We start from the raw sequence: 14,034 nt of genomic DNA, 5'->3' as shown, positions 1-14,034 counted from the left end.
TCAGCAGGACTAGGCTTGCAATAGCAGCATAGAAATTGGAGGTGTTGTGGCCTGTTGCTCTGAGTCCTGTGAAGTCTGCTGATTTTCAGATACTGAAAAATTAAATTTAGAGTAATTTTGTGGCACTTTGGTAATGCTTTGGTGCTGCTTTAATATTTGGTTGACATTAAGTAATACTAACAGCTGGGCAGTGCAGTTTGCAGTCTGGTTGAAGTAAGGAAGTAAGACATAGTAGTCTGAGAGAGGGTTGGAAGGATGTGGATGGGCAGGAGGCTGGGAAGGCCCTGTAAAGGAGCAGAAGCACGTAGTCAAAATGTTCAGTATTTGACACTGCTTATTGTGAACTTCTCTGAAAATAGGCTGCTAGCCTTAGCATGTTTCCGGTAAACAGAGCAGAACCACAATTAGATAGTTTTCATATTAGCAAATGCAAAATTATAAAGAGCTGAAATAGAAGCAAACACTGGTTTCTTCTCCAATACTGGAAGGTAAATTGTGCGAGACAAATTCAGGGCCCGTTGGTGTGTGAGAAAGCTTACGTGGTGTCTGTGACTTAGTAAGCAGGTTGCAGTTGGAGAATGATTGTTGCCTCATTAATTGTCCATTAATGGTCACTAGCTCATTATTACTTTGGGAACTTCTTTAAAATATTTGTTCTTTAGGTTTTGGTTGAGCAGTGAAGTATGAACATGTACCTCCAAAATTAGGCATTTGATCTTCATCTACTTTCTTTAGCATGCCAGGTGTGAACTGTTCACACTGTAGCATCAGCCAGTTTTACCTTTGCACAGCCTATAACTTTTTTGTCATTGATCAAGAAGCTTCTTATTAAAAGTTAGATCACTGTCAGAACATTCACTTGGCGGATTAAAGGAACAGGTTGAGTCCTATGTATATAATGAATTAGTCTTGCCTGGTATAAAAGCATGCATGTGGATTTGAAGGTCTGACAAAAATTATCAGCAGTTAAGCAAATACTGGATTGATCTTTCCCTGGCTTTGCAATTTAAAGTTGCTGATTGCTTCTGCTGTGTGTGTATTTAACCAGAAGCTCTCTTCTCATAGTCTGTTGTCATATCCTCATTGATCTTACACAGGAGTCATTGAGTCATTTCCATGACTACGAATTGATGTCAGAAAGACATTTACTATAATTTGATTTCATCCAACAGTTAATGGAAGTGTGTGAGAGTCCTTTCTAAGCTGTGTAGTTAAAAGTAATTAAAGGAAAGCAGGTAAATATTACCCAAATAAAACAAATGAAGGCCTTGCCTTTCCAGGGCATGGGGCTTTTGGTTAGCACTGAGCATTTTCTTCTTAAATTCAGTGTTTGAAGCACACTGCACACAATATCAAAACTTTTTTTTTACATTGTTTTAAAAATATTCTGTTAATCTTCTCATGACAGCAGAGCTTATATAGCTCAGTAGTCAGGAGTAATACTTGACCTGTTTTCTGATAACATGGAGTGATCTTTTCTGATGGCAAGGAACTTGAAAGCTGAGATAATACAGATCTTTACTTACAACTGAATTGCAAGTCCAAGGTATTTCATACTTGTTTCTAAAATCATATTAGAGTGAAAATAGAGGTACAAGATGAGTTTGAAATTGCGAAGAGAATATTTGTGATAGGTATCTGATTGTGTTTTTCAGTGATTGCTTTTCTGTTCCCCAACCAGTTGAGAGATATATGCCTTACATATACCAGACTGTGTTAGCTAGTAATATTGGATGTATTAGTCTTTTGCAGTCTTCAAATGTTGGAGAGCTGTTGTGATGTGCTAGTGAATGGCTTTCTGTGCTGTTTGTCACCTTAGTGCATTGTTTGTTGATGCAAGATAACTGTTTGGAGGGGAAAAAACCTTCACAAAATATATTTTCACCCGAGTCAGTTTCTTTAATATTAAACTCAAATTTGCTTATATATTTTTGAACCTTACTCTGTATCAAGGACATATGAGTGAAAACAGGGCTATGAGAGAGAGAATTATGAATGGAGAGTGTTAAGATTTGTGGAATATATATTGATTTTGTAAGGATTGTGACCATGTGGAAGTAAAGAGTATGGTTGAGAGCAATAAAAAATGGTTTAATGTCCCAATAAGAGAAGAAAAAGAGGAAAAGGATAGTGTGTGTCACCTTTATGTGTTAGGAAGATCTGAGCTGCAAGCTGAGAAAAGGTTGCAAGTTGACTGTGTTCTATACTATAAACTTCAGTACTTTGAAGTTTCCAACTCTCACTAATTCTTTCTCCACTGTACACAAGGGCAGGAACTCAGCTGAAGCTTTTGAGCAGAGTCATGTTCAAGAAACACTTTTTCAGGTTCCAGGAAGGTTAAAGAAAGTACTCATGCATGAAGTGAGCATGGATCTGTTGAAGACGTGATGTAGAATGGGAAAGGCTTAGAGCAAGCAGAAAAGAGTATGTGTCACTGAAGATGGAGTATTGTACAAGAGAAATCTAGTGCTCTATGAGGACAGCCGTCTCAGGCATTGCATCTCCGAAATAATGTTTTCCAGTGTTTTGATTTTAAGACACTTTTTGCTGCTTTTTTGTCAGAGCTGTTGTGTCTATACAGTGGACATGCAGTAGTGTTCTGTGACATGTCTAATATTTTAATTTCCAAATTGCAGCATGTAGTCAAGAGTGATAATACTGAGATCACATAATTACTTACCAAAGCTTTTGGTGTATGGAGTCACCCTTTTTTACTACCTGCATATGGTGCCAAAACTGTAATGTGGAAAGCTCAGGATGATGCTGGTAGCTGGTTGAGTTAGCTTTGATGTTTCAATTTTGCTACTCCACCATGTATTAAACATTGTCATAAGCCTAGACTATGAAGTCTCAAGGCTCATTTGCTTATAACTTCACCACAGTGCAGCTGTATTGGTCAGAAGTTTCTGTGCCTCACTCTGCCTCAGCATGTTTGTAAATTCTGATACCTCTAGAGCTTTTGCAGTAGGGTTGTCATTGTCAGGCATCACTTTTGCAATGAATGTTTGTGTTTGTTGAAGCTGTCAACATTTGAGTACTTTTGGATCATGCATTCACAAAACACCCTTGTTTCTGTCCTGATTTCCCAGCCAGTCTTCAGCATGAGACTAAGCAGGGCTTTCCCTGCAGTGACAACTTTTTGTGACTTAACTGGGAGCAGAGAGACATCCTGGTGCGCCTTTGACTTACCTGCTCATGCCTCAGAGTAAAGGGATTCCTTAGCATTTGGGCAGAGGGACAGCTGAAATCCTGTCTCATCTCTTGATCTGGGGCTCAGCTTTGTTTTAGTTCTTGCAGCAAGAGCTGCTTTGGGCTGATTATCCTTGTAGTTGACCACTCCCTTATTGCTCAAATTTATATTTAATTTCATTATTCGTAGTAAATCTCTTTTGAATGTTGAAGCATCAAGTACATGAAGATCATTCTTTGAAGAGATGTGTCTTTAGACATTTGTCTCTGGTGTTAATTTGATGAATTAATTATGTAGTAAAGTGGTGTTACCTTTTAGTTTTGAGACATCCTACGGCTGCTGTGTATCTTGAGCTTGGAGTTCTTCTCCAGACTTTGCTGCTTATGTATCCAAGAGATTTTTTCAGGCTTTTGTTTCCACTTCAACCTACTGTCAGTTTTAAGTAGCTGTACTGATAGGACATGACACTTTTCTGACATCTACATAACTTTTTCCTCAGCACTTGGTTTCACTCAGGGTTTTGTGAAAAGGGTGGTTCTTCTGTCATGGGCTATGTTTCCAGTAAGTAGGTGCTGAAGTGGTAAACTTGCCTTATATTTCCGTGATTCACAGTTTTCATTTGTAACTTCACCAGTTTTGGGGGATTTTTAGGAGTTGCAGAACTACTATTATAGTTACAAATACTCAAATATGCTAGGTAACTTACGTGTAAGTAAGATCTGCAGGGAGATCTTATTGTGGCCTTTCAATATGTAAAGGAGGCTTATAAGAAAGCTGGAGAAATACTTTTTACGAGGGCCTGTAGTGACAGGACAAGGGACAATAGTTTTAAACAGAGCATAGATTTAGGTTGGACATAAGGAAGACACTTTTTATTATGAGGGTGGTAAGACACTGGAACAGGTTGCCCAAAGAACTTGTGAATGCCCCATCATTGGAAGCGTTCAAGGTCCAGTTGGATGGGGCTTTGAGCAACCTGATCTAGTGACAAGAGGGGTTAGTCTCGGTGATCTTTGACAGTCCCTTCCAACTCAAATCATTCTATGTTTCTATGATCCTGCTGCCTGCAGTCAATGGTAGGGGGATCACAGAATATTAGGCGTTGAAAGGGACCTTGAAAGATCACCTAGTCCAACCCCCCTGCCAGAGCAGGATCACCTAGACTAGGTCACACAGGAATGCATCCAGGCAGGTTTTGAATGTCTCCAGAGAAGGAAACTCCACAGCCTCTCTGGGCAGCCTGTTCCAGTGCTCTGTATCCCTCACAGTAAAAAAGTTTTTCCTCATGTTCAGATTGAACCTCCTATGTTCCAGCTTGCTCCCTTTGCCCCTTGTCCTGTCATTGGCTGTCACTGAGAAGAGCCTGGCTCCTTCCTCCTGACACTCGCCCTTTACAAATTTATAAACATGAATGAGGTCACCCCTGAGTCTCCTCCAAGCTAAAGAGACTCAGCTCCCTCAGTTGCTCCTCATAAGGGAGATGCTCCACTCCCTTAATCATCTTTGTGGGTCTGCGCTGGACTCTCAAGCAGTTAAGATGACTTGTTTACTTTTTCTTAAGACCACCTATAGCATTGAATTCATAAACTATCTACCCCAGCGTGCTGTTGCAAACTGGCAACAGAGATTGCTACTTATGCATTTCATGCAGATCTAGCTGTTCTGGGTGTCCATTCTCATTATACTCTCTGGCATCTGCAGTTGTGTGGGGTGGTATATATTTCAACATTGGCTTTCCTTTAGTGTCTGTCAGGGAACTTGTGTAATCCCTCATCAGATCTGTTGACAAAGTCCATGTCATTAATCTCAAGTGGAAACAAACCCAGAAGTTTGTGACTTGCAGCTTAAAGAAGCACTTTCTTTTATCTGTTTTAAACCAATCTCCTACTAGCTTCAGTGAGTGCCCTCTGTTGTGAGATTCAGTGATTAGCAGTTAATCATTAACCTTTTCCACTGCTGCCTTGAATCTTTGCACTTTGATCAGACACCCCCTCAGACTTCTTTTCCAAGTTAATGTCAACCTTGTTAGTCTCCTAAGGCAGCTGTTTTATTCACTTAGTTATATTAGTCTTCCTTCTCCCTGTGTTCTCTTAACTCCATCAAGTTCTCCATGAAAAGTTGATGCCACAACTGCACCCAGTACTGGGTAAACAAGGGTTTTATGGAGAGTCAAAAGGATGCCCTCTGTGTTGTTCTTCATCACCTTCCTAGTGGTGCCCAGTATTTTGTGACTTTCTGGTGACTGCCGCTTGCATTGAGCTGATATTTAAGAGTGGTGATAAAAGATATCTCTTGCAAGCTGTAGCTGCCGAAATTTAGTTGTGTCAAATAAGCAAGATTAGCTTTCCCAAGATTCACCACCTTTTATTTAACTGTGCAGAAGCACATCAGTCACCTGTTGTCCACTGGGTTTTGGGATTCCTTCCACAGTGACTCACCATTGGTACAGCACTTAACTGCCCATTTGATTACTGGGGCAAAGTTCTCCATTGGCATGCAGATCATTCATTTCAGTAAGGAGTAAAAAACCCCACCAAAACCAATACAAACAAACACACACCAAACAACCCTCCCCTCCCGCCCAAAAAACTAGCCTCACCAACCAAAACCCAACCAAACCCTGAGAAATATATAACCGCTTAATAAACATATTGTCAAAGCAAATTCTCTTTAACATCTTCAACTATCAAAGCTCAGGTAAGCTTTCCTGCATAGAACTGAGCAACGTGTGATATATCTTGCTGGCAGTATTAAAATCTTGAGCAGTTTAATTTCTGATTTGTATGGTTTGTAGTATCTGATGGTAAAACTACTTTGGTTTATATTCAGAAGGTTATTAATTGCAACTTAAATTTTACACTGGCTGCTGTTTACCAAATTAGTAGTCAGTCATACGGTTTTATGAATGGCTTTATTAGACTGTGTAGTCCCTATTAGAAGTTACTACCCAGACCAGATGCCAGAAAATGTTCATTTTTCTTTTGAGAATCATCCATTCATGAACCGAGCCAGCCAACAGTAGGATAGAAAACTATTTATAGATAAGATGAAACTCTTCTAATCTTTAGATCTTCTGAAACCCAGAATAGTCAGTAATTCCAGCTCATCTCAAATTCCTTCATAGAATCATTTTTAAGATCATTGAGTCCAACTATAACCTGTCCAACACTAAACCATGTTTCTAAGCACCTTTTAAATACCTCCAGGGCTGGTGACCACTTCCCTGGGTAGCCTGTTCCAATGCCTGATAACCCTTTCAGTGAATACATTTTTTTCTAATCTCTGCTCTAAACCTGCCCTGGTGCAACTTTAGGCAATTTCCTCTTGTCCTATCACTTGTTACTTGGGAGAAGAGACTGACCCCCACCTGGCTACAACCACCTTTCAGGTAGTTGTAGAGGGCAATAAGGTCTCTTCTCTAAGGTAAACAACCCAAATTCCCTCAGCTGCTCCTCGTAGTTCTTGCGCTCCAGACCCCTCTCCAGTTTTGTTGCTTTTCTGTGGACACGCTCCAGTGTCTCAGTGTCCTTCTTGTAGTGAGGGGCCCAAAACCAAACCCAGTATTCAGGGTGCAACCTCACCAGTGCCTAGCACAGAGGAAGGATCACTTCCCTGGTCCTGCTGGCCCCACTGTTTCTGATACAAGCCAGGATGCTGTTGGCCTTCTTGGCCAGCTGCACACACTTCTGGCTCATATTTACTCGGCTGTCAACCAGTACCCCTAGATGTGTCTCTGCCAAGTGGCTCTCTAGCCACTCATCCCCATGCCTGCAGCGTTGCATAGGGTTGCTGTGACCCGAGTGCAGGACTTGACACTTGGCCTTGTTGAATCTCATACAATTGACTGCAGCCCATTGATTCAGCCTATCCAGGTCCCTGTGCAGCGCCTTCCTACCCTCAAGCAACTAAACATTTCCACCCAGCTTAGTGTCATCTGCAAACTTACTGTTGGTACTGAGCTTTACATCCATAATTGGGATCTTTCTTTCAAATTAGCTATCATTTAATTAAAGTTTTGTTAAGTAATACTTTGTGTTCTGAAACTTCTAGTGTATTTTTTTCTGAATGAGCTGGCTGGTATTGATTCAATTTCTATGCTTAGAACAGTTATTTGGCATGATCTGAGTGGTATAGCACTGGATGAGCTTTTTTTCCAGATACATTTGTACTGGTGGAGGAGGCGAGTAATTCAACCTGTGGCATTAACTTACTTTTTCTCTCCCGTTAAGTGCTTCTCTTAAATTTTTACGCTTGCCAGTGTTGCTTATAAAGATTTTGCTGAGTTTGGGGAAGAGTCAACAGTTATCAACAGAACTTTAAGAAAATACTATACGCAAGATGGATTTCAAACTGTGTACAATGGTGTACTTCTGTCTGTCAAGATAATTCTAGGAATTACTTATAATTACAACTGTTTTTCCAGAAATTAATGCTGTTGTGATACGAGCCCTGAGAGGTGCTTGTAGGTGGTGGCATGAATTTGAATTATTTATAATTTTGGTATGATCTTCTTTTTGTTTTTACAGGTTTGGACTAAGCAACAAATTTGAAGCAGAATTTCCTTCGTCTTTAACTGGAAAGGTGAGTAGTGGTGAGTTGGAATTTGGGATTAGAGTTAAGGTTTTTATTACTGAACCAAGAGTCCTAGGTGTAGACTATTAATAAATAATAGTAAATCACACTGCTGTGGTACTAGGTTTATGTTTGTTATTCCCTTGTAGGTTGCACCCGAGGAATTTAAAGCCAGCATCAGTAGAGTTAACAGTTGTCTTAAGAAGAACCTCCCAGTTAATGTACGATGGCTACTATGTGGATGCCTTTGCTGCTGCTGTACTTTAGGTTGTAGTATGTGGCCAGTTATCTGCCTCAGTAAAAGAGTAAGTTGAACTACTCTTACTTTTGATAGTTAGAATTGTACTGGGTTTGTTCTCACCTTTTTTTTCTTTCCCTCCCCCACCTTTAAAAACTGTGCTAGAACTTAAATGAGTTTGTTTTCTTACATTTTGATATCTGTTCTCTGTCACATTAGTTAAAGTTACAACAAAACACCGGTCAGAACTTTGAGCTTTTTACTCAATGAGTAGTGGTGTAGCTGAATGTCATGTACTGTACAGCACTTATTATTATTATTGAAGTGACTTTCAACATGCTTTTTTAATAGCTGCATCTTCTCTCTGAGACACTGTTTGGGGTTATCAGACTGGCAGTGATTGAGTAGCAGTTTGTTGTGAGTAGCTTCTGATTACACTGTGGCCCAAAGAGCTGTGCATTTCTGTTTAAAAAACCAATTCTTTAAAAGATAGTAATTTTTTTTAAAATTTTCCTTCCAGGCTGTAGATTAGCAAGTTGGTTTTTTTTTTATATATTAACAACTGGAAAGTAGTGCTTTGTCTATGCAGACTTGGCACTTGGTGCATTGTTCACAACAGAAGCTCATTGCGAGTGCCTGTTTTTCACCTGCTTTCCCTCACTGCAGTTAATCAGGCCACCTTGCCATCAATTCTGTTTTCATGTGCCCAAAAATTGTCTTCGCCTAGTCCTGTTTCACTGCTTTGCAAGAAGTCTCTGTGCCTCTCCATGCTCTCCTCACTATTGATACTGTTCATCTTTCCATTTCTTGGCAAGCCTTGTGTTTCTTCTCTCTTCTGTAATACGTTTTAATGCTACAAATTGTGTACAGTTCAGTACACTGAATATCATAATGATTTTTCTTTATTTAAGTCCTCATTTTACAGGGTCAGTAAATCAAGGCATTCTGAAAAAAATTTATAGAATGAACACTGATTAAAACAAAACCTGTATGCATTTTTGTATTATGTAACTTTATGTGCTACGATCTTGATACTTAGTCCCTTTGAGAGATTACTTAAGACTATTTTTAGTTGTATACAAAATAAGGTAGAAAGGCCTCCTGGTAAAAAAAACACTGTTTGCATCAGTGTGAATTACATCAAACTCTAGGTCTTCAAGCTGTCACAAACTAGTAAGCCTGCTGTAGGATGATTGTATATCCATATCTTGAAAGTCTGTTGCAAGAAATTAGAATTTGCTGATTGCTTCAACAGGTAAGTTAGTGACCTAACTAGCTTGCAGAGAAGAATACATTTTCCATTCTAGGCCTAGCTCTGTTCTTTACAAACACAAGGAAAGTTTGCTTTGCTGCTGTCCTTGTTTAACTTCTAAAGGAGAAAGCTTCTGGTGCTCTTTAGTTTAACCAATTTTTCTCACACAATGTGCTGTTGTAGCAGGAAATGATAGCAGGATGTAGTGTGGTAGTGGCTGATCTCATCTTCTGAATTGGTGCCTCTTAATTTATTACCAGAAGTCACAGATCATCAACTTCAACATTGTTAAAGAAAATCAGTTAAAAGGCAAGGGCTTGTAGCATCTGGGAGCAGAAAACAGAGATTGAAGCTGAGGAAGGAGGTTCTGTGTGGGAATTCAGTGAAACGACAGAGATGTGCTTCTGTTGAAAGTTGTGTGAGATACAAGGAAAGCTCCCTTTCAAGAGGATAACTCTGGGAAAAATACGTGGATACTCTGTTCAGAGGAGGCTGGAAAGATGTTAGTGGTGTAATTGTTGCTGTAATATACAGACTGCATAAGGACAGGTGTCTTGGAAAGAGATTGAAGAGCAGGAGCAAGGACAGAAACTTGGGATTGAAGGTCGATGTCAGTCTAGAGGTGCGCCCCAGGCTCTTAGTAAATGTTGCATTTTTCCTGTTAAAGCTGGTTCCAGATGTTCAAAGCCCTTCACATCTTTTCCTGCGCTTAAGATTGGGTGACTCAGGCTAAAGCTTGGATGTCCAGCTATGCCCTTTTATGCAGGACTTCTTATCAGTTTATGTCAAATTGCTAGGACAAGGGCAGGAAACAAATTGTATGTATTTTCCTAGAAGTGGGGAAAGTGAGAGTGTGTGCGGTGTGAATTACCAGGAGCTGCTCAGGAAATTGGCAGGAGTGGTAAATACAACCTGGTCCATCTAGGTTCCAGTCTGTAATTTGCTAAGTAGATTCCAGTAGAACTGTGACAAGAAGCAACTTCATATTTTCTTTCTGCTAAAAAAAAAAAAAAATTAAATCCATGGACTATTTTGGTTTGCTGCTACTGCCACAGTTTTGCTGATACATAGCAGAGTAATTTATTCAGTGCGATGTAATCGCTTACATTTGAGCCTTTACTGCTCGTCTCTGACTTTACTCTGTCTTGGAAGAGGGTCGTGTTGATCAAGTGATCTTTCATGCTTTGTCTTCTTCAGATTTCCTTTCACTCACCAGACTCTAGCCATAGATATAGTCACAACAGGCAGGATCCAGAGTGTCATGTGCCTGTTTCTTCCTTTGAGCATTTAGATAAAATGGATTTTTTTCCCATTGACACTCATAATAGGAAAACATTTATGACAAATGAACAATAAATAAAAGGTTACTTATTTTACAGTACCTGCACTTGTCTGAGAAATATTGCCCGGAGAGCTTTGCTAATTCAGCCCTGTCCTAAGTTCCTGGTGAAAGGACAGTTACTTGGAACAGGCCTGTGTGGCGTCCTTGCTGCAGTGATCACAAAGGACTCCCAGGACTGTATAATCAGAGTTTGATTTTTTGAAAGCATTGTGGGAGTGTTCCCATGTAGAGCTGAAATTTGTGTAGAATATGTTTTAATTGCACAATAAAAATATACCAGCCTTCATCTTTGCCCTTTTCTACTGAAGTAAAAGACTAACAAATTTGTTTTGTTCAATTACATATACAGTAAGCTAACAAATGGGAGTGCTTCTCAAGTTAAGGACTTTATTAAATGAAACAACAGTTTCAACTGTACAATTGCTTACTTTTAATATAGAAGAGTAATTTTTCTCAGAATGACAAAGTAAGAAATATCTGTTTTAATGAGGCTTAATAAATCTACCATGCTTTAAAATTGCTTGTGTACTTTGCAGATTTCTTTCAGAGAGACATTTTTTAAGGTTTTTGTAGACAAAATGAAAGCTGCAGCTTCAGAGTTTGTGAAATTACAATAATTCTCTTATTCTTTCTCTGTATTTTGTTTTTTTCTGCCTTAAAATTCTAACATGGGAATGTTATCACAAAGGTAAATATTTTTGAAATTGCAGACAATTGAAAGTTTGTGTATAATGGAAATATGTTCATTTCTCTGCAGTGAAAAATAAGTTATGAGTTTGTCTCCTTAAATAAGCAGGTGCTTCAAACTAGGAATTTATTAAGTCAGAGAAATTTGTAAGCTTAATCATTAATTATATCACTTTAATGCATTTCCATGCAATGAAAGCTTTCCCTTCACTGTTTTTTTTCTTTTCAGTGCTTTGTTCAGTGCTAGTTTTGGGAGTCTTTGTAGTGTTTTGCTTTCTTCTTTTGCATTGGGGTGTTTGAGAGAAAGCCTGCTACTCTCCACCAGTAGAATAAATGTTTAATTTGATTCAGTGTCTTATTCCTTCTCTCCTTTTATATGGTCTTGATTTGATTTTAATGAATCAAGTCTGCAAGAAAATTATGTGAAATACAGTCCCTTGTTTGCGGATCTAGATGGTTGGTGATGTTCAGTAGTTTTACTCATAGATCGTACCATCCTTTCTGGTACAAGTTCCATATTGTACAAATGAACATTAAGTCTTTCAGTTCTTGTTCTTAAGATAATTACATAGTGTATTATAATTCAAAAAGCACTACAGGCCCATTTGAAGCCCCTTTTTCAAATGAATTGACGCTCATTTTCAGTATTAACTAAATGCTGTAGTTCCCATGTGTAAATAGGATAAATAATTTAAACAGAAACAATAACAATGAAAGCTATGATAGAAATGCAGTACTGCTAGATTTCTTAAAAGCTGGTATTGTACGTGTAAATTGTATGTTTCAGGAGGTGCATGGGCAATTTTTTAAAATGAATAGAATGCGATATTTAAGAGTGATTTGTACTAATACTTTTAAGAGCTACTTGTTTGTTTTTGAATTCACACAAAGCTGATGAATGCTGCTTCAGCCTCATCATTAGTTGTCACTTATGTAGCAGTTTGCATCTTCAGAGTGCTGTATAAATATAAGCTAATTACAACTTCCAAAGTATTGATTAAATTAAATAGGTGGTGGAAGAGCCAGAATGAATTTTCTTTAATACAGGAGTCTTGCTTGTCAGTGGGTGACACTGATGCTAAAATACATTAGCTTAGTTTATTGAAGCTATGAATACATTACATTTATTTTCAAAACTGAAGGAAATGTGTGTTTTCTCTTCTGCCTATCTGCCAGGGACTTGGTGCTGGAGATACTCTAATACCATAATGCTTTTCCAAGCAGTTCCTCAAGGCAGTTAGATAGAAATGAAGGTGTAGAGTAGTGAGTTGGTGTGCATAGTAAGGTGAGGGAGCAGATAGTTCTGCCATGTATTTTAATTTGAAGACCTACTTGGATGGGGCAAGACAATAAGGTTGGCATGAAGAATACAAACACAAGTAAATCACAAAATAGTAGTTTGTTTCTTTATAGGTCAATGCAAATCCTTTAGAAAACACATTTTTTGAATATTAGAGCTAAATTTATAATTTCATGTATTCTTAATAATAGTTTTATGTTAATCTTAAATGTGGCATATATCTTTGGTTTCTGTAGCGGATATTCTAAAAGCTATTTAAAAAAATATGCAAACACTGAGAAAATAATTAAAATGCAAAATTATCTGAAATTCATTATAAAATTAAAATAAGTAGGAAGTACTTAACTGAACAATAACTTGTTAGACTGTGTCACTGTAAAAAAAAACATAAAGCTAGAATGGGCTGCTGGCAGGTGTGAGGTAATGACACTTCTGTGCCTCTTCTCTTGCTTTTTCTCAAAGTAGTCTTGCTCTGGAATGTGTTAACTTCTTCACTTTATTAAACAGACCAGGGTAAAATGCTTAACTGGAGCACTCTCAGTAACTCAGACATTATGTATAAATAAAGTTACTTGTTATTTAACAACAAAAAGTAGCACAAGAATATGACTGCTGACAAAACAGTTGGAAGGATGAGGAAAGCAGTGCTACAAAAGAGAAGACTGAAGGAGTTAAGTCTTCTACTGTACCAAACATACATGTAAAGTGGGAAGTGATTAGTTTTCATTTTGCAAGGCATCGTAGAGGCTTTTGGAGGGATCATTCCCTTCAGCATGCACACTGGAGAAGTGTTGGGCTTTACAAGGCCTTCTAGAGTTACTTTGTGAAGTTGTGCTGCCTTTCAGTCTTCCTGGCTGTGTAGATTCTCTTCCATTCTTGGCTCCTGCTCTTAGATGCTCTTAACATCAGAAGTCAAAGGCTTCTTACGTACTAATAAATTAAATCTGGGAGTATTCTGAGGAGTTAATGCTTTATGATTTGTACTAGAGAGGTCCCTGGCAGTCTCTGGGTCTGTATTGTGTAGCAATTCCTAGGTGTTACCAGAATGCTACAGCCACTAGAAGTGGTTCGAAGGTTATGAAAACTTACTGATACAGATGTAAGCTGTTCCCTGCCAGCTGGCTTCAAGTGAATGGGAATGTTTCTGGGCACAGTTTAGTTTCCTAATAGAGATGTAACCTGAGATTCTTTAGTTTCTCCACCTGCACTGGCCTTGAACTATGTTCCATAGCATATTACTGGATATTTTGGAGATAAATGATGGCGATCCAAATTAACATCTCTGTAACCTTAAAAGAGAAGTTGGAGGTAGATTTTTCATCCATGCTCAGTTTTTAATTTCCCACAGTGGATGACACCAGATGAGCTATTTGGTGGAGGTTCAATCCTATTTTCATCCCTGTTACAGTGAATTCCATCTTTTGTGCTCATTTTATGTGGTCTTCTCTGTGAG

General features: G+C 38.6%; 1 protein-coding gene across 1 annotated transcript in view; it reads left to right on the top strand.

Moving 5' to 3' along the window:
* Positions 1 to 7,716: 7,716 nt before the first annotated feature.
* The window catches only part of CHIC2 (cysteine-rich hydrophobic domain 2), a gene marked incomplete at its 5' end in the record, with an annotated part of 15,241 nt that continues 8,923 nt past the window's right edge, over positions 7,717 to 14,034 (top strand). The window contains 2 exons of the mRNA XM_010179069.1: positions 7,717 to 7,771; positions 7,912 to 8,067. Of these exons, the coding sequence (XP_010177371.1) occupies positions 7,717 to 7,771; positions 7,912 to 8,067 (211 nt within the window). The remainder of the gene's footprint in view (positions 7,772 to 7,911; positions 8,068 to 14,034) is intronic.

The sequence above is a fragment of the Mesitornis unicolor genome, unplaced genomic scaffold (assembly GCF_000695765.1).
Source record: "Mesitornis unicolor isolate BGI_N332 unplaced genomic scaffold, ASM69576v1 scaffold11322, whole genome shotgun sequence".
Taxonomy (NCBI): Eukaryota; Metazoa; Chordata; class Aves; order Mesitornithiformes; family Mesitornithidae; genus Mesitornis; species Mesitornis unicolor.
This window is presented reverse-complemented; position numbering and strand designations above follow the sequence as displayed.